Here is a 24,190-nt window from a genome sequence, read left to right as displayed (position 1 = left end):
AGGACTGGTCTCAGGATGATGAAAGATGCCCTTGATGCAAAATGACTTCTTTTTTGTGGGTTCTGAGGCTTGAAGTCTGGGTTAGGGAATTGTTCCTGACCTCTTCAGCTCAAGGCTACCACCCTATCCCTGGAGCCACAGCCCTACTTCCTGTTTTCTAGTGATTAATTGGAGATGAGAGTCTCACAAGTCTTTGGGTCTTTAATGCTCAGGCTGTCTTTGAACCATAATCTTCAGATTTCAGCCTCCTGAGTAGCTAGGATTACAAGCGTGAGCCACTTCGCCATTTTTTTTGGGGGGGGGGGAGGTCATGGGGCTTGAACTCAGGACCCTGTGGACTTTGTCTTTGAGCTTTTTCATTCAAGGCTAGTGCTTTGCCATTTTGAGTCACAGTGCCAATTCTAGTTTTTTGGTGGCTAATTGGAGGTAAGAATCTTATGAACTTTCCTGCCTAGGCTGGCTTTGAACTGCAATCCCCAAATCTCAACCTCATGTGTAGCTGGGATTATAGGCGCAAGCCATCGTACCAAGCACAAAATGACTTTTTACAGTCTGATTCATTAACCAACATTTGATGTAGTTAGAAACAGAATTTACTATTGAAACAAGATTTCAAAAGAAAATAAAGTGGAACCTATATTTAAAAATGGGAATGAGGGCCAGGAGTTTGGCCTAGTGGTTAAAGTGCTTGCCTAGCATGCCCGAAGACCCGGGTTCGATTCCTTGGTACCACATACATACAAAAAAGCTGGAAGTGGTGCTGAGGCTCAAGTGGTAGAGCTCTAGCCTTGAGAAAGTACAAGGACAGTGCTCAGGCCCTGAGCTCAAGCCCAGGACTGGCAAAAAAAAAATAAAAAAATAAAAATAAAAAAACTAAAAATGGGGGCCAGGAGTTTGGCCTAGTGGTTAAAGTGCTTGCCTAGCATGCATGAAGACCCGGGTTCGATTCCTTGGTACCACATACACAGAAAAAAGCTAGAAGTGGTGCTGAGGCTCAATGGTAGAGCTCTAGCCTTGAGAAAGTCCAAGGACAGTGGTCAGGCCCTGAGCTCAAGCCCAGGATTGGCAAAAAAAAACAAAAAAACAAAACAAAACTAAAAATGGGAATGGTGCAAAGCCAGCCCTAGCACAAAAGGACCTGAGACTCTTATCTCCAATTAACCTCTAGAAAACGGGAAGTGGGGCTTGGCTCAAGGGTAGGGTGGCAGCCTTGAGCTGAAGAGCTCAGGGGCAGTGCCCAAGCCCAGGGGTAGGGTGGTAGCCTGGAGCTGAAGAGTTCAGGGACGGTGCCCAGGCCAAGTTCAAGCCCCATGATCCCCAAAAGGGGGGAGGGGAATTGATGGCTTTCACTTACTGTTGGCAGGAGAGATTCAAAGTGAGGGGAGCACTGAGCTGCCTCTGAGGATATATGGAAACTTTTGAATATCAGCTCATTTGACAGCTTTTAAAATTTCATGTTTATTCATATTTTTCAAAATATATGTACATTAAAAAAAGGAAGATTTACAACAGGAAAGATTGCCTTAACATGCAACACAAATTCAATGAACTCATGATGGGATCACACATGATTATGATCTAATTCAAGCCAATTTTCTCAAGTCCATTTCTCAGCCATACTTATGCTGCGAAAGGATCCCAGGAGACAATGCAAGTGGAATGAATGTATAACCAACACCTTTTGTCTCTGGTGGCACCCAAGGGGTCAGAAGATGTACACCAAAAAGTTTAAGACAATTAAAATGTCAAGTGCCACAGGGAAGATATATGACAACCAGAAATGGGGATTTCTCAAATAGAAAGCTAGTGCTATTTAACACAACTTCACAATACTGAAACAAACACAAATAAAAAAGGGTTAGGTAGTAGGGGTTTCATTTGATTTTTTTCTATCTTTTTTTTTTTTTTTTTTTTTGGTAACTATTTCAAAAAGGAAACCACTTGCTTGATATCAAAAGTACTCTGGAAAGGAGGGGAAACCCACAGATGAATCTGAAGTCTAGTTTATGTTAGCGAATTGTGTTTCTTAACATTTCTACATTAGCAGTGACGTAACTCTCCAACATTTCCTTATAAAAAAAGGCAAATAGGAAGCGACAATTCATGCTCCGAATATTAAAAAATATATTTCAACATCTGATCAAGAAGACTTTATATGCTTTGATTTTTGGTAACATAGGTAACACCAGAAATCAGATTCAGTATATTCGCATACTTTCCTGTCGTTGTAAGTCAAGTGGCAGAGATGTGGTGCTTGCCGCTGCTAAGGACTGCAAGTGCTCTGGGCCTGTGAAAACACTTGGGAGCTGACCAGGCAGAGAGTGGCCAAAAGAGGAAAAGATGCTTCTGGGTTCAATGTTGGACAGAAAGGGTCAGTGGAGTGGCTTTTAGATATAGGATTAGTTACTATAGCTGTAACTGAGTTCTCTAGGCAGGCTTTGCAATTTGGTCAGTGCTAGCCTGCCTCCTCTAGCATCTGACTAGCATCCTGTTTTTGATGCTTTCTACAAATATAAAAATCTCTGCAACTGTTTAGATAAAGCTAGGGAGGGAGTGGGGAGCCAAAAAAAAAAAGAATGGAGGGAGGGAGAGGAAAAGTAAAAAGGACAGATAGTACAGAATCCATAGCTTGGGAGTCCAGGATTACTGGAGAAATTAGAGTGACTTAGGGAAGGGACAGGCACCAGAAACAGTGCCCTACAGCTAACAAATACCTACACGGGTTTATGTTCCCTCCCCACAATGTCCACATGGGAGGAAAAAAAGCATTTTAAAAGCATTAAACTAAAACAAATGCATACTGACCTAATAAAATATTTAGACTTTTGAATTTTATCATGATACCCTATCTTCCTATACAATTTACTTTTTTGCCTTAAAAGACTTCTTCATGGTGGATTTTCCCTTGCCAGGCAATTTCACTTCCTTTCTTCCACTGGCTGCAGGCTTTTTTGAGGAGCTACTACTAGGTTTCTTGATGACTGAGGGTGAGGGTCTGGCTTTCTTGGCAGGAGTTTTGGCCTTAGGAGGAGCTTTCTTAGGTAGGGGCCTAGCTTTCCCCCGCTGGGCAGCTGGGACTTTAGGTGCAGGCTTGGATCCTCTCTGCTTCATGGATACAGTCTTCCCTGGGGACTTGACCGGAGTTTTCTTCTGCAACCTGTGAGACCAAAGAGTGAAGACAGTCAGAAGGGAGAGATTCACATACCAATATAAGCAGATGTTCTACCTAAGAGAAACAGCAAGGCTGGGTGCTGGTAATCATAGCTACAATGGAACCTGAATTCTGAGGATCACAGTTCCAAGTCAGTGCAGCTATAAAAGCCTGTGAGACTCTTATCTCTATTGTTGTTGTTGTTGTTTTTTTTTAAATAAAGTTGGTCGTGGGACTTGAACTGGACCTGGGTATTGTCTCTGAGCAATTCAGTTCAAGCCTACTGCCCTATCCCTTGAGCCACAGCCCACTTCCAGTTTTCTGGTGGTTAACTGAAGAGTCTCATGGACTTTAGTTCCCCGGGCTGGCGTTGAACCGAGATCCTCAGATCTCAGTCTCCTGAGTAGCTAGGATTGAAGGAGTAAGCCATAGTGCTGGGTGAGACTTTTACCTCTTAACTACCAAAAGCTGGAAGTAAAGCTGGGACCCAAGTATAACCTTAGGAAAAACAAAACAAAACAACAAAAAAACCCTCACAGATAGAGCCAGGCCCTATTTCAAGCACCAGGACTGGTACATATGTGTGTACATGCGTGCACGCACACACACACTGAAAAAGAAATAGCAAAAGTAGAAGACATTAAAAATAGGAATTTAACTTGATTTTTCTTACTAGAGACTTATTTATACACTAATTCAAAAAGAATCATAGAATTTATATATAATTCCATGACATTTTCTAGGAAAACATGAAATTATTTTTCTTGAATATATATGCATAGTTAGCATATATAGGTTGACCAGAGTGTATGTTTCATATTGACACTGCTACAAGCCCAAAGTCCCTGAATTTTTTTATTTTTTGCTAGTCTTTACCAGGCTTGAACTCAAGGCCTAAGCACTGTCCTTAGGCTTTCTCAAGGCTAGTGCTCTACTACTTGAGCCAAAGTACCACTTCCAGCCTTTTCTTTTTTCTGTCCTGGGGTTTGAACTCTAGGCCTGGGTGTTTTCCCTGAGATTTTCAGCTCAAGGCTACCACCTTAACCCCTTGAGCCATAGCACCACTTCTGGTTTTCTAGTGGTTAATTTGAGATAAGAATCTCATGGACCTTAGTGCTCGGGCTGGCTTTGAATCACTATCCTCAGATCTTGGCCTCCTGAGTAACTAGGAGTGAGCCAGCATGCCCAGCTGACTTCTGGCTTTTTCTATGTATATGGTACCAAGGAATCAAACCTGGGTCTTCATGCATGCTAGTCTAGCCCTGTCCCTGTCCCTGAATTTTTGAGAAGGTAAGTTCAAATATACAAAGAAGCTGAGATGGATCTCAAGTGATTACCTGAACTACTACCCTCAGCCCATTCTATTAGTACCATATTCTATTTATTTCCTGTCACATCAATATTGTTCATAATCCACACCTTCTCTTCGGTGGGGGCTCTTCATCCTCAGATTCTTCTTCTGATGATTCATCATCTTCATCTTCATCTTCATCCTCATCTTTAGAGTCATCTGGCTCTTTCTTTGGAAAGAGAACTCCTGGGCTAAGAAAAAAGAAGAGAGAAGTGAAACAGAAGTCCCACAGAGGACAAGGAATACAATGTGATATTCTTCCCCAGACACTGCCCACTTCTGCCCACACTCCCTCAAAAGCTGTAAGTTAGGTTATAAACAACACAGTACAATTTAACTATTTGGAACACACATACAAAAATCATCAGTTCTGTCTTGAACTAAACGAACCAATGGATCCCAAATAGTGACTAATCTATAAGATAGTAAAGACACATTTTCTGCCTTCATAATAACAGCAAAAGACTAAAAGTCTTAAAGGCCTCAAACAACAACAACAACAAAACCTCAAGTTTCTTTGCACTTTTACAGAAATTCAGCAAGAATACACTATTATTTTTCTTTTCTTTTCTTTTCTTGCCAATCCTGGGGTTTGAACTCAGGGCCTCAGCACTGTCCTTGGATGTTTCTCAAGGCTAGTGCTCTGCCATCTGAGCCATAGCACCACTACTGGTTTTTTTGTGCATGTGGTACCAAAGAATCAAACGCGGGTCTTCATGCATGCTAGGCAAGCACTCTATCACTAGACCACGCTCCCGGCCCCAAGAATTCACTATTCTTTACTCTTATAAGAAAGGTACACTGTGGAGCTACTAAAAGAGATCTTATTAGATACCAGTGCAAAGTAAGGACACAGTGCTTAGAACAATGCACGACACAGCCTGGCCCAGTCAGGTATACAAGAGGCAAGTTTTCAAATAAATGTTCTGTCTGTACATATGAAGGCTTAGGATTCTTGGTACTTGAAAATTTAAATAAACTTAATTCCCAGACAATCTTCTTGTTATCATTTAAAAAGATAAAGAATGAATAAACATTAAAATGACTAAGACTCTCAAACAACCTTTTGACCAAATGATTATTACTGTTGGCTAAGCAATAAGCATTAACAGACAGGACAGATAGGTTTTTCTTCAAAATAGCCCTAGGTGTACATTTTCATTTCCTATGTTCAGGTATTCAGTGGGATAGTACTAAGTAAGATACTTTAAAAACTAGTCTATAACCTAAATTCAGGTTTTAAAATTATAATGTCCAAGTATTTCCATTAAGTAAAAACTTACCTGGGGTAGTAGGGAAAGCAGAGCTGGAAGGTGCCACTGAACCCTTTACCAGAAATCTGCTCCATCCACCCATTCTTCTCGCACTTCTGCAGCGTTTTCTTCAGCAAATGCACTGAACAAATGAATCCAAGAAGGAGCAAAATTATTAACTAGTTGGATTTGTATCTGCTCAACCACAATCAGATGTCTACCAATCAATGTCCTTTGAGTGAATTCTCTGTGATCGAAAGTATCAGTAAACATTTTTTAGTGCTTAAAACCTTGGGGAGATTAAATTATAGTGAAAAGAGACATTAGAGTCCAATTCCTCATTTCACAGAAAAATTAACAGAAAATGATTAATAGCAGGAAAATGTCATTATTTCCACTCAAGAACCTATATATATCTATACAAATTGATAATCACCCAGGAGACAGACCTGTAAAGATAACACAATTATTCATAAATCAGCAAAGAATAACAAAATAATGCCATGGCTCATAAACTCCTAATTATTCCTCTTTTATACATAGACAAAATAAAAATGAGCAGTGGCTTATGCTTACAGTCCTACTCAGAAGACTGAGATCTGGGGATCAGGGTTTAAAGCCAAACCAAGTAGGAAAGTCTGTGAGAGTCAAGGTCAGGGTCAAGCCCTGAGTTCAAGCCCCAGGACCAGCACAAAAAACAAAAACAACAAAAAACCCTAAACCACTATAATGATCCAGGCATGGTAGCACACAGCTATAATCCCAGAACTCTGGGAGACTGGTTGAAGGAACTTGAGTTCAAGGCCAGCATAAACTACACAAAAGTAAGTCCAAAGGCACCATAAAAGTTTCAAAATTACTTTTACTTTCTTGAGATGAAATCTTGCTATATTACCCAGGCTAGCCTCCAAATTCACTGGGTTCTGGTGGCTCGCGCCTGTAATCCTAGCTACTCAGAAGGCTGAGATTTGAGAACTGAGGTTCAAATCCAGCCCAGGCAGGAAAGGTCTTGAGACTCTTACCTCCAATTAGCTACCAGAAAACCAGTAGTGGAGCTGTGGCTCAAAGTGAAAGAGCACTAGTTCTGAGCAAAAGAGCTTAGGGATAGCACCCAGGGTCCTAGGTCCAGCAAAAAAACAAAAAACAAAAACAACTCCCAGGCTCAAGTGATTCTCTGGAATAGTTGGGAGACTACAGGTATGTACCACTATGCTTGGCCCAAGTTACTTAAATATTCTGGTCTGTACTTTCAGTTATTTAATTGCCATATTTTTTAATCTAAATCCTTTGTGCCTATTCTGATATTCTGCTGACCAGTTAACTAGCTCTGCCAATTTCTAAAGCACATGTAAAAATGTTGTGTCTAATTATAATCCAGTCTCTAATTTCAAAGTGAATATGTTACTAAAAACAATACTAGCTGGGTGTTGGTGGCTCCCACCTATAATCCTACCTACTCAGGAAGCTGGGATCTTTGTGCTTCAAAGCCAGCCTAGGCAGAATAGTCCCTGTGAGACACTTGTCTCCAATTAACCACAGTTAACTGCAGTGTTGCTATGGCTCAAAGTGGTAGAGCACTAGCCTTGAGCAAAAGAGCTCAGGAACAGCATCCAGGCCCTGGATTCTGGCCCTAGGGCTGATAAATAAAAACAAAGCTTTCTCTTAAAGATAAAAGTAATACGTGGGGCTGGGCGTTTGGCCTAGTGGTTAAAGTGCTTGCCTAGCATGCATGAAGACCCGGGTTCAATTCCTCGGTACCACATGTAGAAAAAAGCCGGAAGTGGTGCTGAGGCTCAAGTGGTAGAGCTCTAGCCTTGAGAAAATCCAAGGACAGTGCTCAGGCCCTGAGCTCAAGCCCAGGGCTGGAAAAAAAAAAAAAAATCTTAAACCATCTTTTAATTACGTATTACTTTTTTTATCTAAATTACTATAAAAGAAAGAGAGGCCAGGAGTTTGGCCTAGTGGTAGGGTGCTTGCCTAGCATGTACAAAGACCCAGGTTCCATTCCTCAGTATTATATACACAGAAAAGTTGGAAGTGGTGCTGCGGCTCAAGCGGTACAGTGCTAGCCTTGAGGAAAAAGTCCAAGGACAGCGCTCAGGACCTACATTCAAGCCCCAGGACTGGCAAAAAAAAACAACAAAAAAAACCCAAAAAACAAGAAAACAGAAAAATTTATTGTAAAATTAATTTCTGATCAGTAGTCACTGTAAGTTAACGCTAACACCTGGTTAGGTATGGTAGTACATACCTGTAATGCCAGCACTGAGGCTAAAGGAGGACTGAGTTGAAGGCTAGTGTGATCTACATTGGCCCCATTTTAAAAAAAGTAAAAAAAAAAAAAAGTTTGTTAAATAAAATACAATAAAGTAAGCCTTATTTCTGTGTTTAATGTGGGGGAGAGGGAGGGGAAGAGTTAGTTGTAGGGCTTGAACTCAGGGCCTGGAAGCTGTCTCTGAACTCTTTTGTTCAAGGCTAGCATTCTACCACTTTGAGCCACACAGCTCCACTTCTGGGTTTTTTCTTTCCTTTTCTTTTTTTGTGGGTCATGGGGCTTGAACTCGGAGTGGGCACTGTCCCTGAGCTCTTCAGCTCAAGGCTACTGCCCTACTCTTGAGCCAAGTCCCACTTCCTATTTTCTTGAGATTAATTGGAGATAAAAGAGTTTCAGGTCTTTTTTTTTTTTTTTTGCCAGTCCTGGGCTTGAGCTCCTTTGAGTCCTTGGGTTTTTTTCAAGGCTAGAGCTCTACCACTTGATCCTCAGCACCACTTCCAGCTTTTTTCTATGTATGTGGTACCGAGGAATCGAACCTGGGTCTTCATGCATGCTAGGCAAGCACTTTAACCACTAGGCCAAACTCTCGGCCTCTCAGGTCTTTTTGTGGCCAGGCTTCCTTTGAATCTTGATCCTCAGATCTTGGCCTCCAGAGTTGCTAGAATTACAGGTGTGAGCCACCAGAACCCAGCTCCCTGTGTTTATTTTTAAAATTATCCTGGGGCTTATACTCAGGGCCTGAGCATTGTCCTTGGACTTTGTTGAGGCTAGAGTTCTACCACTTGAGCCAGAGCACCACTTCAGGCTTTCTATATATGTGGTACCGAGGAACTGAACCTGGGTCTTCATGCGTGCTAGGCAAGCACTCTACCACTAGCCAAACTCCCCCCACCACCCCACCCCGCCCAACCTGCCCTATGTCTAATTTTTTTTTTTTTTTTTTTTTTCCAGTTCTGGGCTTGAGCTCAGGGCCTGAGCACTGTCCTTGGACTTTCTCAAGGCGACAGCTCTACCACTTGAGCCTTAGCACCACTCCGGCTTTTTTTTCTATGTATGTGGTACCAAGGAATCGAACCCGGGTCTTCTTGCATGCTAGGCAAGCACTTTAACCACTAGGCCAAACTCCCAGCCCCCTATGTCTAATTTTTAAGTGGTAAATTTGTAGAGCAATTTCATCTTAGTTTTCATAGCCAATAATTAATATGTTGACATTAGTAGCATGATTTCCAGATGTTTTGGGAATAAAGAGTCTCGTGGATCTAGTTGTAAGTGTGATCCTCAGATCTCAGTCTCCTGAGCATCTAGAATGACATGTGTGAGCCACCAATGCCTGGCTTCTAGGTTCCCCCCCTCCCCCCGCCACAAATTTCCCCTATTTTCAGTTAAATGTACATGACTTTGCTCTTACTCTGATAGTTAGAATTAGTCCCTGGGTGGTTCTCCAAGATGTACTTCTTCAGGGCAGTGGTAGAGCAGGTCTTAGGTTCATTCATGGCAGCAATGGCAGACAAGATTGCATATTCCATCAGGCTTCCACCAAGCAGGGGTTTCTCCCCTGATTTCTTCAGCTGTTTTCCAAGGAGGAAGAGAAAAGCATCAAGACAACACTCTCCCAAAGCAGGTCAAGATAAGACTCCTCTGCACCAGGTGGGTCGGAGTTCCTGCATTAGCACAGATATGTTTTACAATAAATTGTCAGGTTAGGGACTTTTCTCTTCCATTCACCAGGCATCAATCTAATGGAGAAGTCTTAACCCTCTTATGGATATTTTCTTCTATCCTCTACTTATCCTAAAAGATACTGACAGTTCTACCCCTAACAAACTGGTCAACTTGCTATGTTCCTAAAAACAAAACAAAACAAACAAAAAACCGAGACTTGAGAATACTTCCTTTCTATGAATCTGAAAAATAAAGTGTTAAAAGCCCTTTTCTTGGGTGGGGGGGATCATAGGGCTTCAGCTCTTTAGCTCAAGACTACCACCCTACCCCAGGGCTTGGGCACTGTCCTGAGCTCTTCAGCTCAAGGCTACTGCCCTACACCTGGATCCATGGCCCCACTTCCCATTTTCTAGTGGTTAATTGGAGATAAAGAGTCCAGGTCCTTTATTGCCTGGGATGGTTTTGAACCTTGATCCTCAACTCTCAGCCTCCTGAGCAGCTAGGATCACAGGCATGAGCCACTGTGCCCAGCTCCATAAAAGCCTTCTTAATTCTAAAAGGAAAATAATCATATTCCTCTACATTGCATATCGTGCTCTATACCAAGAAAAATTGTGTAAATAGATAGGATATAATAGAATCTTACATAGCAAACTGGGTGTCAGCAGCTCGCACCTGTAATCCTACCTATCCAGAAGGCTGAGACCTAAAGGATCACAGTTCAAAGCCAGTGTGGGCAGAAGCCAAGACAGAGCACTAGGATCTGAGTTCAAGCACCAATGTAAGCCCCTCTTTCCCCCACCACAAAGAACATTACTTAGCATATTTCAAGGTTGAAAGATTGGGCAACAAAGCAGGCAAAGAAAAGCAGAAATGTACTACAAGACTAGTTCTTAAAGAGTGATCCACAGATTCCTAGAAGTTCTGAGACCCTTTCAGAGACTGTAAAAGTCAACACTATCTTTGTAACAACAACAAAAAAACCACACACAATCTGTTCTTTTTAGCGTGTTGATATTTGTCTTGATGAGACAAGATGTACAAATGGTTATTTATGGTCTTCATTGACAGATACTTACATTTTCTTTTTTCTTTTTTGTTGGCCGTGAGACTTGAACTCTGGGCCTGGGAGCTGTCCTGAGCTCTTCAACTCAAGGCTGTCCCCCTACCCCTTGAGCAACAGTGCAATTTCTGGCTTTCTGGTGGTTAACTGGAGATAAGAGTCTCATGGCTTTTAGTGCTGGGGCTGGCTTTGAACTTTGATCCTCAGATTGCAGCCTCTTGAGTAGCTATGATTACGGATAGGAGCCACCATGCAGGGTGTTTTGTTTGTTTTTTAATGCCAGTTTCACATAGAAATAACCTCAAATTAAGTATAACTTGAGTCTCAAACCCTGACACAGGCCTTTTAAACATCTTGTGTGGTAAAAAGTGCATGTGCTACATTTGCAAATATAATGGTGAGCTGAACTAATGGGTTTTTTTGCCAGTCCTTGGGCTTTAAGTTAAGCAAGCACTCTGCCATTTGAGACATAGTACCACTTTTGGCTTTTTCTGTGTATGTGGCACTAAGGAATCAAAAACGGGTATTTTTGCATGCTGGGCAAACACTATCACTAAGGCCACACTCCCAGTCATATATATGTTTTTGACTTGAAGGAACTACTGATAAACTATTCAGATCCTAAGAAGTAAGCCTGTCACTTCAAGAAAAACAGTATTTGTTGCCAATGATAAAGTTCAACCTACCTTCTCCCCTCCCCTCCTCTCTGTCTCTCTTTTTGAGATAGGATCTCACTGTGTAGCTCAGGCCACCCTTGAACTCAAGATCCTCCTGCCTCAGTGTTGGGATTAGAGGCCTGTGTAAAATTCAGCCTTTCAAGAGAAAATTTCAGCTGTAGAAAACTTATAGCTAGGGCCGGGAGTTTGGCCTAGTGGTTGAGTGCTTGCCTAGCATGCACGAAGACCCGGGTTTGATTCCTTGGTACTACATACATAGAAAAAAGCCAGAAGTGGTGCTGAGGCTCAAGTGGTAGAGCTCTAGCCTTAAGTTCAAGGACAGTGCTCAGGCCCTGAGCTCAAGCCCAGGACTGGCCAAAAAAAAAAGGAAACTTATAGCTATTATCTCTTAATATTTACCTAACACTTCAGTAGTGTTCTTATAAGACCAATGGCTGGCACCAATGACTACAATTTTTGTTACTGTATGATGAACTGATGAACATTTGAAAATCCTATGTATCCTAACTCAGTGAGCCACTATTTTTCAACTAACCAATGCACTGTGTTACTTATGATGTGTGGTTAAAAGATCCAAAGTTCAAGATAGACCAATGATTTTAGGTAACAGACAATAAGAAAGGAATTCACTAATATGCTAATATGGTTTCCAGGTCCCACAAGGCAACTGACATATAAAGAATTACCACAAAATCAAACAACAGTTCACATTAATAGCATAAAGAACACCAATCACACAACCATTTCAGAGCATAGAAAAAGCAGCTGACAAACTTAACATCTACTCCTAAAGCCTCAGGATTGGCACCAAAACAACAATAACAAAACAGAGAAAATTAAATATATTTGTTTTATTTTTTTTTTATTTTTTTCCAGTCCTGGGCTTGAGCTCAGGGCCTGAGCACTGTCCTTGGACTTAAGGCTAGAGCTCTACCACTTGAGCCTCAGCACCACTTCCGGCTTTTCGCTATGTATGTGGTACCGAGGAATCGAACCTGGGTCTTCGTGCATGCTAGGCAAGCACTTTAACCACTAGGCCAAACTCCCAGCCTGTTGTTTTATTTTTATGAGTGAGCTACTTGTACTCCAGTGGAAGACTTTTCTAGTTCAGGAAAGTGTGGAAATACAACTGGAAAGCGATTTTGAACCATGTACAGAACTACTATGCAGAACTGAAAGAACAACTGGAAACCCCCAGAGGGAAATGATTGGTCTCAGAAGAGACACGTACTTGTAATATAAAAGCAAAAATTGGGATAGCCACTGAAAAATGAGAACGAGGAAGCACAAAAATGACAGCAGGAAGTTCCAACACAATTCTGCCATGAGGACAGTGTGAATATAATAAACTAAAAAAAAAAGCTTTTGTATGAGATGAATAACAACAAATGACATGAATAAAACTGATGGAAAAAAAGGCTCCCTGAACACTGGTAAATTAGAAAACAGGAATAAAGATGGAAGGCATAAAATTCTCTCAATGATTATGAATGTTGCCAAATCCTAATGGAAAACACTGAACTTACGATGATTATTCATCAAATGAACAGGAAATGATTTATTTCCCTAGAAAAGAAACCTAGAGAAAGAGCAGATAACACTATAGGAATGTTAAGTCTGACATCGAAGATGCCAGGTAACTCAGTAGAGAGAGAACAGTTTACAAAGAACATCAGAAAACAATTGGGGAAGTTGGGGATAGGGTCTCATGCCTGTAATCCAGCTACTCATCTGAGAAAAATCATAATTTAAAACCAGCCTGGGGCAGACAAACTCATCTTCAGTTAATCAGCATAAAGCCAAGTAGAGGTGTGACTCAAGTGGTAGAGTGCTAGCCCTGAGTGCTAGCAAAAGTTTGAGATCCTGCGTTCAAGCCACAATATTGGGAAAAAAAAAAAAAAAAGGATAAGAATTGTGAAAAGTTATACACAAGAACTTGGTAACAAAATTCCCAAAGCACTTAGATTTTAATGGTGAAGAGTAACATAGCATCATAACAAGATTATAAACAAGAAACTGAGGCCTAGCATGGTGGCTCACACCTGTAATTCTAGCTACTCAGGAGGCTGATATTTGAGGATCAAAGTTCAAAGCCAGTCCAGGTACAAAAAACCCCTGACACTCTTATCTCTAATTAACCTCTAGAAAATGGGAAGTGGGGCTTGGTTCAAGGGTGGGCAGTAGCCTTGAGCTGAAGAGCTCAGGGATAGCACCCAGACCGAGTTTAAGCCCCATGATCCACAAAAAAAAAAGAAAAAAGAAAAAGAAAAAGAAAAACTGAGACAATAAATTAGAAACTCAGCAAACTAAAGGAACGATTAAAACAGTAGCAATCTTGGGGCTGGGAGTTTGGCCTAGTGGTAGAGTGCTTGCCTAGCATACACAAAGAGCTGGGTTTAATTCCTTGATACCATAGACATAGAAAAAAGCCAGAAGTGGTGCTGTGGCTCAAGTGGTAGAGCTCTGGTCTTGAGAGAAAGCCCAAGGACAGTACTCAGACCCTGAGTTCAAGGCCCAAGACTAGCAAAAAAAACCCCAAGAAACAAAAAACAAAGCAGTAGAAATCTTTACAGCCAACAACCAGCGCTGCATGTGATACCATTCCATTACCAGGACACTATTATTTGTTGAGAGGAAAGGAACATATCAAAAGAAAATGGTCGCCTTTTAAACAAAAGAGTAAAGAAAGAATTTTACTATTCACTTAAGATTGGAGAAAGGCATCTGAGCAAGTTGTTAAAGCAAGAGTTCTCATACATTACTAACTTTGAACACCAGAACTCTGAAAGTGTTAAACTTTTCAGTGGCTTCTTAAGAAGGTGTGATTCAGACAATCTTGGTTTAATGAGTCTGCTTTGCACATGTGAGCTGACAGAATCTCTTCCTGCTTCACCTTCAACTCAGCACAGTGGTCACATACCACTTTCCTGTGCACATTCCTGTACAATAAATGTACTGACGATAAATTCTGAAGAAATAAGTAAGAGTGGAAAAGAATGTACAAGTTAGATAAGGAGCACGGTGTCAAGAACTGGATCACAGGAGGGTTGCTACAGTGGCAATGGTGACCTAAATTTCTACACTCATCTACCTTTGCTACGTGGCCTAGAATTCTAAATATATTAGAATGGAAACAAATGCAGTAAGTATTAAAAATTAGTTATTTTTAGAAACTAATTATTATAAAAGTTCAGGTTGTTTATTTTTGTGTCTGGTGGTACCAAGGACCATATTTCTAGTCCTTTTTACTTTGGTCATTTTTCAGATAGTACAACATGTTTTTGCCCTGAGTTAGTCTTGGACTGTGACCTTCTAATATGGTTGGGATCCTAAGTATGTATTACATGGCTTATTTTTTATTGAGAGAAGGGACTCTCAGACAGCACTGGAACAGAGTTACAATCCTTCTTTTATGCTCAATACCTTCATAATAAATTAACTTACAGGCATGTACTATCATGACTGATTTTTTAAATAGCATCCCCAAATTAGTTTTTACTTGAGGATAACAGCTGTAAATTCTAAACCAAGTTCTGTGAGTTTAGAATTACTTCTTTCATATATTAAAAAAATAAACTTAGGGAGCCAGGAGTTTGACATAGTGGTAGAGTGCTTGCTTAGCATGCACAAAGACCTGGGTTCAATTGCTAGGGCCCATATACAGAGAAAAGCCAGAAGTGGTGCTGTGGCTCAAGTCGTAGAGCTCTAACCTTCAGGAAAGCCCAAGGACAGTGCTCAGGCCCTGAGTTCAGTCTCCAGGACTGGCAAAAAACAAAAAACAAAAAAACTGCCCCCTTGTTTCTCTAAGCTGGATTATATTACTTTACTCAATATATTATCCTAGGTCCATCGATTTCCTGAAAATAAAAAATTAAAAAAAATAATTTTTTTTTTTTTTTGGCCAGTCCTAGGCTTTGAACTCAGGGCCTGAGCACTGTCCTGAGGCTTTCTCAAGGCTAGAGCTCTACCACTTGAGCCTCAGCACCACTTTTGACTTTTTTCTATGTATGTAGTACCAAGGAATCGAACCTGAGTCTTCCTGCATGCTAGGCAAGCACTGTACCACTAGGCCAAACTCCCAGCCCCATAAACTTACATTTATATAAAACGTTCTTTTCATTCTAGCATTTAAGTGTAAGTTCAACAAAGGAAACTGAAGATCTACAATGAAGAGACATTTTGTGTTCATGGGTTGGAAAACTCAAAAAAGAATGAAAAATAATTCTCAACTGGGTGCTACAGGCTTAAGCATGTCTATAATCCTGGCTACTAAGGAGGATATTGAGAAGTGGGGCTGTGGCTCAGGGGTGGGGCAGCAGCCTTGAGCTGAAGAGCTCAGGGACATCACCTAGGCTTAGTTCAAGCCCTATGACCCCCCGAGCCACTGCCAAAAAAAAAAAAAAAAAAGTTATAGGCATGAGCCACCACTGCCTAGCTCCAGGAGACTATCTCCAAATAACCACCAAAAGCTGGAAGTGGAGGTGTGGCTTGAAGTGATAGAGTGTTGGGCTTGAGCAAAAAAATCTAAGGCAAAGTGCCCAGGCACTCATTTCAAGCCCTAGGCCTTGTACAAAAAAACCAAAAAACATAAATAACCCCCCCCAATGCAAGTATGGGTACAAGCTACAACATGGAAAACCTAAAACATATTATGCTTACTCAAAGAGACTAGACACAAAGCATGTGAATGGCTGAGAAGAGCTTTTGTGAATAATGCAATAATTTAAATATAAACTCGTGCCAATTACATCAGAAAAAACTAAAATTCACGGAATTACAAATTTTAACTTAAATGTATGTATAGTGTGTAAACTATACATCAATAAATCTGTTAAAACATAACTTACCATTTATTGAGTTTTGGTGCTGTAAAACCCACAGCTACTTGACAAAGTTGTATTCTATCCTTTCTTTTTTCCAAAAAATTTTTTTCAAGTTTTTTTTTTTTTGCCAGTCCTGGGCTTGAGCTCAGGGCCTGAGCACTGTCCTTGGACTTTCTCAAGGCTAGAGCTCTACCATTTGAGCCTCAGCACCACTTCTGGCTTTTTTCTATGTATGTGGTACCAAGGAATTGAACCCAGGTCTTCGTGCATGCTAGGCAAGCACTTTAACCACTAGGCCAAACTCCCAGCCCTCAAGAAAAAGTTTTTACTATTATTGTTATTATTATTATTTATTATTTTTTTTTGCCAGTCCTGGGCTTGAGCACTGTCCTTGGAGTTTCTCAAGGCTAAAGCTCTACCACTTGAGCCTCAGCACCATTTTCGGCTTTTTTTCTGTGTATGTGGTACAGAGGAATCAAACCCAGGTCTTCGTGCATGTTAGGCAAGCACACTACCACTAGGCCAAACTCTCGGCCTCAGTTTTTATTATTTTTAAGTAATTGTACAAAGGAGCTATCATTTAACAGAGCATCTTATTAGTACTTTTTTTTTTTTGGCTAGTGCTGGGGCACAGACTTAGGGCACTGTCCTTGGGCTATCCTTAAGGTAAGTGCTCTACCACTTGAGCCACAGAACCATTTCCAGTTTTTTTCTGTGTATATGGTACTGAACCCAGGGTGGCATGCATGTGCTAGGCAAGCACTCTACCACACAGGCATGCTCCTGGCCCATTTTTTTTTTTTTTTTGTGGGTCATGGGGCTTGAACTCTGGGCCTGGGCACTGTCCCTGAGCTCCTCAGCTCAAGGCTACCGCCCCACCCCTGCGCCACAGCCCCACTTCTCAATTTCAGTGAGTAAATGGAGATAAAAATCTCAGGTTCTTCATAGTGTCCAGGCTGACTTTCAACCTTGATCCACAGACCTCAGCCTCCTGAGTAGCTAGGATTACAGGTGTGAGCCACTGCGCCTGGCCCGACCCCAGTTTTTATGTTTTTTGTAAATGTGTTTAATGTCTGGTTTTAATGGACAGCTAGTATCTGCTCTAGTTTGGGTTCATGAAGAAAATCCATTCTTTGGTGACAGTGATCAAGATGCATATTTATAAGCTGCTTAACAACTTTCTTTTGGAGAAAATTATAATTTTTCATTAGTTATCTTAATGTATAATGGGTCTGCTATTGTTATTTCTAAGTGAATGCTTAAATTTTTCTCATTTTACTAATTTACTATGCTAGTCTCGGACCTTTAACTCAGGGCCTGGGCACTGCCCCGGAGCTTTTTTGCTCAAGGTTAGCTCGTGTTCTACCACTTGAGCCACATTCTACTCTGGACTTCTGGTAGCTAACTGGAGTCTCCTATTTGGGCTGACTTAGAAACACAGATCCTCTTACCACAGTCTCTCAAGTAGCTGGATTCTACACATGAGCCGCTGGAACCTGCTTTGTTTTTATTTTATTTTGAAGCAAGCTCTCGCTATGAAGCCTAGATTGGCCTTGTATTTAAGATCCCTAGACTTCAGTCTCCTGAGTATTGGAATTACAGTTGTGTGTAACCATGTCTGACTCACAGTTTTAATTTCTAAAACAACCAATATTGATAGGAACGACCTATAGAAACAAATGAGGAGGTCATTAAGCACCAATTTTGAGAAGCATGCCTCTCGGTAAGCCTTTGGCTTCTAACCTGGAATGTCCCCGAAGCACCTTTGCCAGTTATTTGTTCTAACTGGCCTCTTTCTACTGCTCTCTGCAGAGCATTCTTCAACAGCTGGGGCCTGCAGACAAACAAAAACAAAAACAAAAAATAGTGATAAACCCATCAATGAAACAAAAACTGAAGAAATTCAGGGCCATTCTAGATCTAATCTTGATATATATATATATATTTTTTTGGCCACCAGTCCTGGGGCTTGAACTAAGTCCTGAGAACTGTCCTTGGGCTTTCCCAAGGTTAGAGTTCTACCACTTCAGCCATAGCACCATTTCCGGCTTTATCTGTGTATATAGTACCAAGGAATCAAGCATGCATACACGCATGCTATGCATGCATTCTACCACTTGGCCAAACTCCTGGTTAGTTGTGAGGCTTGAACTCTGGGCCTAGCATTGTCCCTAGCTCTTCAGCTCAAAGCTACCACCTTACCCCTTGAGTCACAGTGCCAATTACAGTTTCCTGGTGGATACAGGAGTCTCAGAGTGCCCAGGCTGGCTTGGAATCACAATCCTCAGATTTCAGCCTCCTGAGAAGCTAGGATTACAAGCATGAGCCACTATGCCCAGCCTGGCCCACAATATGTTTTTTTTTAATTTTTTGGGCAGTCTTGGGGGGCTTGGACTCAGGGCCTAAACATTGCCCTTGGGCTTTCTGAAGGCTAGCACTCTACCACTTGAGCCACAAAACCACTTCTGGATTCTTTCTATGTATGTAGTACTGAGGAATTGAACCCAGGTCTTTGTGCATGCCCGGCATGCACTCTACCTCTAGCCCAAACTTCCGGCCAACCAAAATCTTCATCATTATATGTGAAACTTTGCTATGATGGGCAAAAATGTAATACCAAATTGCTGACATCTTTAACAACTGGCTTTTTATTTAGTGCTAAAGAAAATTACCTGTACATATAGAACCAAACCCCAATAGTTTATTATCATCAAACCACAGTGACAGAAAGATTTTGGTTGGTTCTATCAACCAAATACAGCCCACATGAGCACACTGAATTGTAAAAGTCATTATGTAACTTCGGACATCTGAATAAGGACTGGGTATTAGATGTTAGGAATTATTTTGTTTGTTTAGAATGAGTATAATATGGTAGTTACTTTTTATTTATGTTTAAAAACTTCCAACACAAAACTTTAAAAATGTACTAATGATCAAATGAAAGTGTTTACAAGTTGGAAGACATGTTGGAACCCTCACCTCACACTCCCAGAAACAAATTTTTTGCTTACAAAGACAAATGGCATTTTAGGGTCTGGCTCAAGAAGAACAGCACTTACAAGCCAAAATGATCTTAAGGATGATAGTCAAGGCAGGTCTGTGGTGACGATTTTGAAGTATTTACTTTAAAAACTTCAGGGGCCAGGAGCATGGCCTAGTGGTAAAGTGCTTGCCTAGCACGCATGAAGACCTGAGTTCAATTCCTCAGATACACAGAAAACACCAGAACTGGCTCCAGTGGTAGGGCACTAGCCTTGAGAAAGCCCAAGTTCAGTGCTCAGGCCCTGAGTTCAAGCCCCAGGACTGGCAAAAAAAAAGAAAAAAAAAAAAACCCTACACTAAAAAAGGTTTTATGTTTGGCTCAACTAAACATTTTTTTTTTCTGAATATGTAACTAATTTCTTCTTATAAAGAAGAACTTATTTTAGCTGGGCGCTAGTGACTCACAGCTATAATCCTAACTGTTCAGGAGGCTGAGATTTGGGGATTGAGTTTTGAAGCTAGCCTGGGTGGGAAACTCTGTGAGACTCTTACCTCTAAGAAACTATTCAAAAAAGCTGGAAGTGGCACTATGACTCAAGTGACAGAGCACTATCCTGGAGCAAAAGACGCTCAAGGACATTGCCCAGGCCCAAAGTTCAAGTCCCAGGACCAGCAAGAACAAAACCAAACCAAAACAAAAACCCCATCATATGTTAATGGTTAATACCTGATATCCACTCTAAGCTTAGGATAATACTGAGACACATATTTCCTGATGAGACTGTAGGAAGCTTCTTTAGGTTCACAAAGGCGAGTAAAGGCCAAAGGGAGCACGTCCTCCAATTTTACTTGTGGCTCTGGATATACTGTAGAGCTCTTCTGAAATATTGAAAATAATATCAACATAGAGTATAAGGTTTTGGGTCCATTTTGTATCCAACTTAAAGGCTTTCTTCCATTGATTGACAAACTGAAAACTATCATTTTTCCTACTTCATACTACAATGGTGCAAACTGTGGATGGCTGTACATGTGCACTCTTCACTTTAAGCAATGATTTCGGACCTTATCCTGCAACATGGCAGGCCTATATCTTTGGCAATTTCTTTCAGATGAAAATTTCAGACAGAAAGAGTTAAGAATATGTTGAGGGTGGTGGCTCATACCCGTAATCCTACTCAGGAGGCTGAGATCTGAGAATCAAGGTTCAATGGCACAAAAGGACCTGAGGCTCTTATCCCCAATTAACGTTTAGAAAATGGGAAATGAGGTTATGGCTCAAGGGTAGGGCAGTAGCCTTGAGCTGAAGAGCTCAGGGAAAGTATCCAGGCGAGATCAAGCCCCATGACCAACACCAACAACAACAACAAAAAAGAATTATATCGAAGTAAAAAGGAAAAATAGACTAAAGACTTTAACATAGACTTCAACAGGAAGTAGCACTAGAAAGCACTACTTAAATGTTCAGTTTATGTTAGAAAGTTCTATTTAAAAAATACAAAAATCTGAGATCTGGGCCAGGAGTTTGGCCTAGTGCTTGCCTAGCCTGCATGAAGACCCAGGTTCGATTCCTTGGTGCCACGTACATAGAAAAAAAAGCCTGGAATGGTGCTGAGGCTCAAGTGTTGGGGCTCTGGCCTTGAGAAAGTTCAAGGACAGTGCTCAGGTTCTGAGCTCAAGCCCAGGACTGGCGCAAAAAAAAAAAAAAAAAAAAAAAAATCTTAGCCGGGTGCAGTGGTTCACCTCTGTAATCCTAACTACTCAGGAGGCTAAGACCTGAGGACTGCCCAAGCACTAAAAAATCTGTGAGACTCTACCTCCAATTAATCATCAGAAAACTGTTAAGTGGTGCTGTGGCTCACGGAGTAAGGCAGGTGGCCTTGAGCTGAAGAGCTCAGGGATAGCACCCAGGTCAAGAGTTCAAGTCCCATGACTGACCAAGAAACAAAACAAGGGGCTGGGAGTTTGGCCTAGTGGTAGAGTGCTTGCCTAGCATGCACGAAGACCCAGGTTTGATTCCTTGGTACCACATACTTAGAAAAAGCCGGAAGTGGTGCTGAGGCTCAAGTGGTAGAGCTCTAGCCTTGAGAAAAATCCAAGGGCAGTGCTCAGGCCCTGAGCTTAAGCCCAGGATGGGCAAAAAAAATAAATAAATAAAAATAAAAAAAGAAACAGAACAAAAAACCCCACAAGTTACAGAACAATTCTCATTATTTTAATTACTGACATAAATAAAACACTAAGTATTCCACTTTATTATCGTAATAGTACTTTCGATTGTCTTCTGGGAAGGTATTAGTATTTACAAGAATGAGAAATAAAGTTGGTTCTGACTATAGTTTAGTTTATTTTGGCCAGTCCTGGGGCTTGAACTCATTGCCTGAACACTGTCCTTGGGCTTTCTTAAGGCTAGTGCTCTATCACTAGAGCCACAGCACCACTTCCAGCTTTTTCTATGTATGTGGTACCAAGGAAACAAACCTGGGTCTTTGTGCATGCTAGACAAGCACTCTACCACTAGGCCAAACCCCTGGCCCCGATAGTTTTAATATTAAAAAATTGTCCTTCATATATCTCCCCTATTTTAAAAGGTATGTCATGAAAAAGTATAATTTCTACAGTTGCTCATAAATTCTACACCAGCATTTAACTGGATTTCCTGGGTTATAATATTTGGGCTTGTACACTGGCCATCCTCATTTGCTCTATAGACTTGAACAGAAAAAGCTATACTTGCATATTACTAGACACTCATGAGCCACTCAATAAATGTCCTATTTTAAAAGTAGTAACAGAATTTTAGTGTTTAAACTTCAGTGGAGATTTCTTACCTTTCTGTTTTTAGACTTCTGAGGTGGTTTTCTTGATTTCTGGACCACAACAAAACTTCCAGATGCACCTTTTCCTTTTACCTAAAATGAATTCAGTTTTATCTTAAATTATTCCAGTATTCATAACTTTCTGCTAGACTAAAGGAATTACAGGACACAAGTGCTGTTTACTCTTCAGAGAAAAAAGAACAATAGGAGTCAAAGACAAGAAGTGAACCTAGCTATGATACCATCTAACTACTCAATACTGAACAATCCAATCAACCCTTTGAGCTATCATTTCCACAAATTCAGAAGACTGTTACTGTGATACTGGATTTAGTCTAAAATTATAAAACAAACAGGGGCCAGGAGTGTGGCCTATTGGTTCGATTCCTCGGAACTATATACACAGAAAAAAACCAGAAGTGGTGCCGTGGCTCAAGTGGTAGAGCACTAGCTTTGAGCATAAAGAGGCTCAGGGGGGCTGGGAGTTTGGCCTAGTGCACAAACACTCAGGTTTGAGTCCTCGGTACCACATACATAGAAAAAAAGCCAGAAGTGGTGCTGAGGCTCAAGTGGTAGAGCTCTAGCCTTGAAAAAGTCCAAGGACAGGGCTCACGCCCTGAGCTCAAGAAAAGGAGGCCCAGGAGGCTGAGTTCATGCTCCAAGACTGGCCAAAAAGCAACACAAACACATGTGTGAGCGCGCGCGCGCACACACACACACACACAACCAAAAGAATGGCCTAGTGGTAGAGTGCATGCCTAACATGCACTAAGTCCTGGCTTTGATTTCTTGGTACCACATATGCAGAAAAAGCTCTGGCTCAAGTGGTAAAATACTAACCTTGAGAAAGTTAAGGACAATGCCCCAGCCCTGAATTCAAGACCCAGGACCAGCAAAAACAAAACAAAACAAAAACAACCTCCCACATACAAAAAAATCAAGGGGCTCGGAGTAGTGGTACAGTATATGCCTAGCTTGCACAAAGCCTTGAGTTTTGATTCTTTGGTACCACAGGGGTAGGTACCAAAGACTTATGCCTGTAACCCTAGCTATTCAGGAGGCTAAGAACTGAGGATCAAAGTTCAAAGCCAGCATAGGAACAAAGTCTGTGAGACTCTTATCTCCAATTAACCACCAGAATACTGGGAAGTAGTGCTGTAGCTCAAGGAGTAGAGCAGTAGCCCCAAGGCCCAGAATTCAAGTCCTACAACAGACCCCACCTTCCCCCAAGAAAAGGTTATATAGTAATTTTTTTTTTTAGGTATTGCATATACAAAAGCACTTTCTTAGAACTTTAAAAGGCTATTTTAAGTATCATATTTACATTTAGAAAATGCTACACTATAAGACGGAGGGGATAGGGTTCATTCACTGCTTGATCACTCACAATATCTAATATATAAGTGAGGCTCAATATTTATTTTTGGAACTAAGTACTTACTGAAAGTTTGTTAGCAGAATTTTTCATATTTTTGGTGACACTGCCATGTTGAATTAAGGGCCTTACATGCACTAGGCACTCTACCATTTGAGCCACATACTCCATGTTAGCAGTTTAAATGCTTGAATAGCATAAAATTCTACACTAATTAGGGCTAGAAGCATGGCTACAGTGGTAGGTGGCTGGCAGACAGGGTAGGCAGATTTTTACCACTGACCTATGCCCCTTGCCTTAGACTTCTCTGATCCTATGAACTATGTAAGGTAGAACAGATTATGCCAACCTCAATATTGGTTCTAGGGTCAGTGTGGATAGATTCTAGTTTCTCTGATATACCTCATCAATTAGGGTGAACTTATTTATTTATTTATTTATTTATTTATATTTTTTTATTTTTTGCCAGTCCTGGGTTTGAGCTCAGGGCCTGAGCACTGTCCTTGGACTTTCTCAAGGCTAGAGCTCTACCACTTGAGCCTCAGCACCACTTCTGGCTTTTTTCTATGTATGTGGTACCGAGGAATCGAACCCGGGTCTTCATGCATGCTAGGCAAGCACTTTAACCACTAGGCCAAACTCCCGGCCTAGGGTGAACCTATTTATAAGGCCAATTTATAAATAATAAGTCTAGCTGTTTAGGTTAAGCTTTAATGTTTATAAGACAGAAACAATCGGGCTGGGAGTTTGGCCTAG

General features: G+C 41.1%; 1 protein-coding gene across 9 annotated transcripts in view; it reads right to left on the bottom strand.

Annotated features, from left to right (window-relative positions):
* Positions 1–1,897: 1,897 nt before the first annotated feature.
* The window catches only part of Hp1bp3 (heterochromatin protein 1 binding protein 3), a 35,705-nt gene continuing 13,412 nt past the window's right edge, over positions 1,898–24,190 (bottom strand). For 7 of the 9 annotated variants that reach the window (XM_090335661.1, XM_090335663.1, XM_090335666.1 and 4 more), the window contains 7 exons: positions 22,072–22,152; positions 19,968–20,119; positions 17,999–18,089; positions 9,439–9,598; positions 5,786–5,897; positions 4,571–4,693; positions 1,898–3,157 (listed from right to left, as the gene is read on the bottom strand). In XM_090335661.1, coding sequence (XP_090191787.1) covers positions 2,863–3,157; positions 4,571–4,693; positions 5,786–5,897; positions 9,439–9,598; positions 17,999–18,089; positions 19,968–20,119; positions 22,072–22,152 — 1,014 coding nt within the window. In that variant the 3' untranslated portion in view covers positions 1,898–2,862. The remainder of the gene's footprint in view (positions 3,158–4,570; positions 4,694–5,785; positions 5,898–9,438; positions 9,599–17,998; positions 18,090–19,967; positions 20,120–22,071; positions 22,153–24,190) is intronic. The other 2 variants (XM_090335662.1, XM_090335665.1) reach the window with 1 other exon arrangement.

Source organism: Megascapheus bottae, chromosome 6, assembly GCF_031878675.1.
Source record: "Megascapheus bottae isolate mThoBot1 chromosome 6, mThoBot2.hap1, whole genome shotgun sequence".
Taxonomy (NCBI): Eukaryota; Metazoa; Chordata; class Mammalia; order Rodentia; family Geomyidae; genus Megascapheus; species Megascapheus bottae.
The sequence above is the reverse complement of the archived record's forward strand: the minus strand, read 5'-3'. Positions and strand labels throughout refer to the sequence as shown.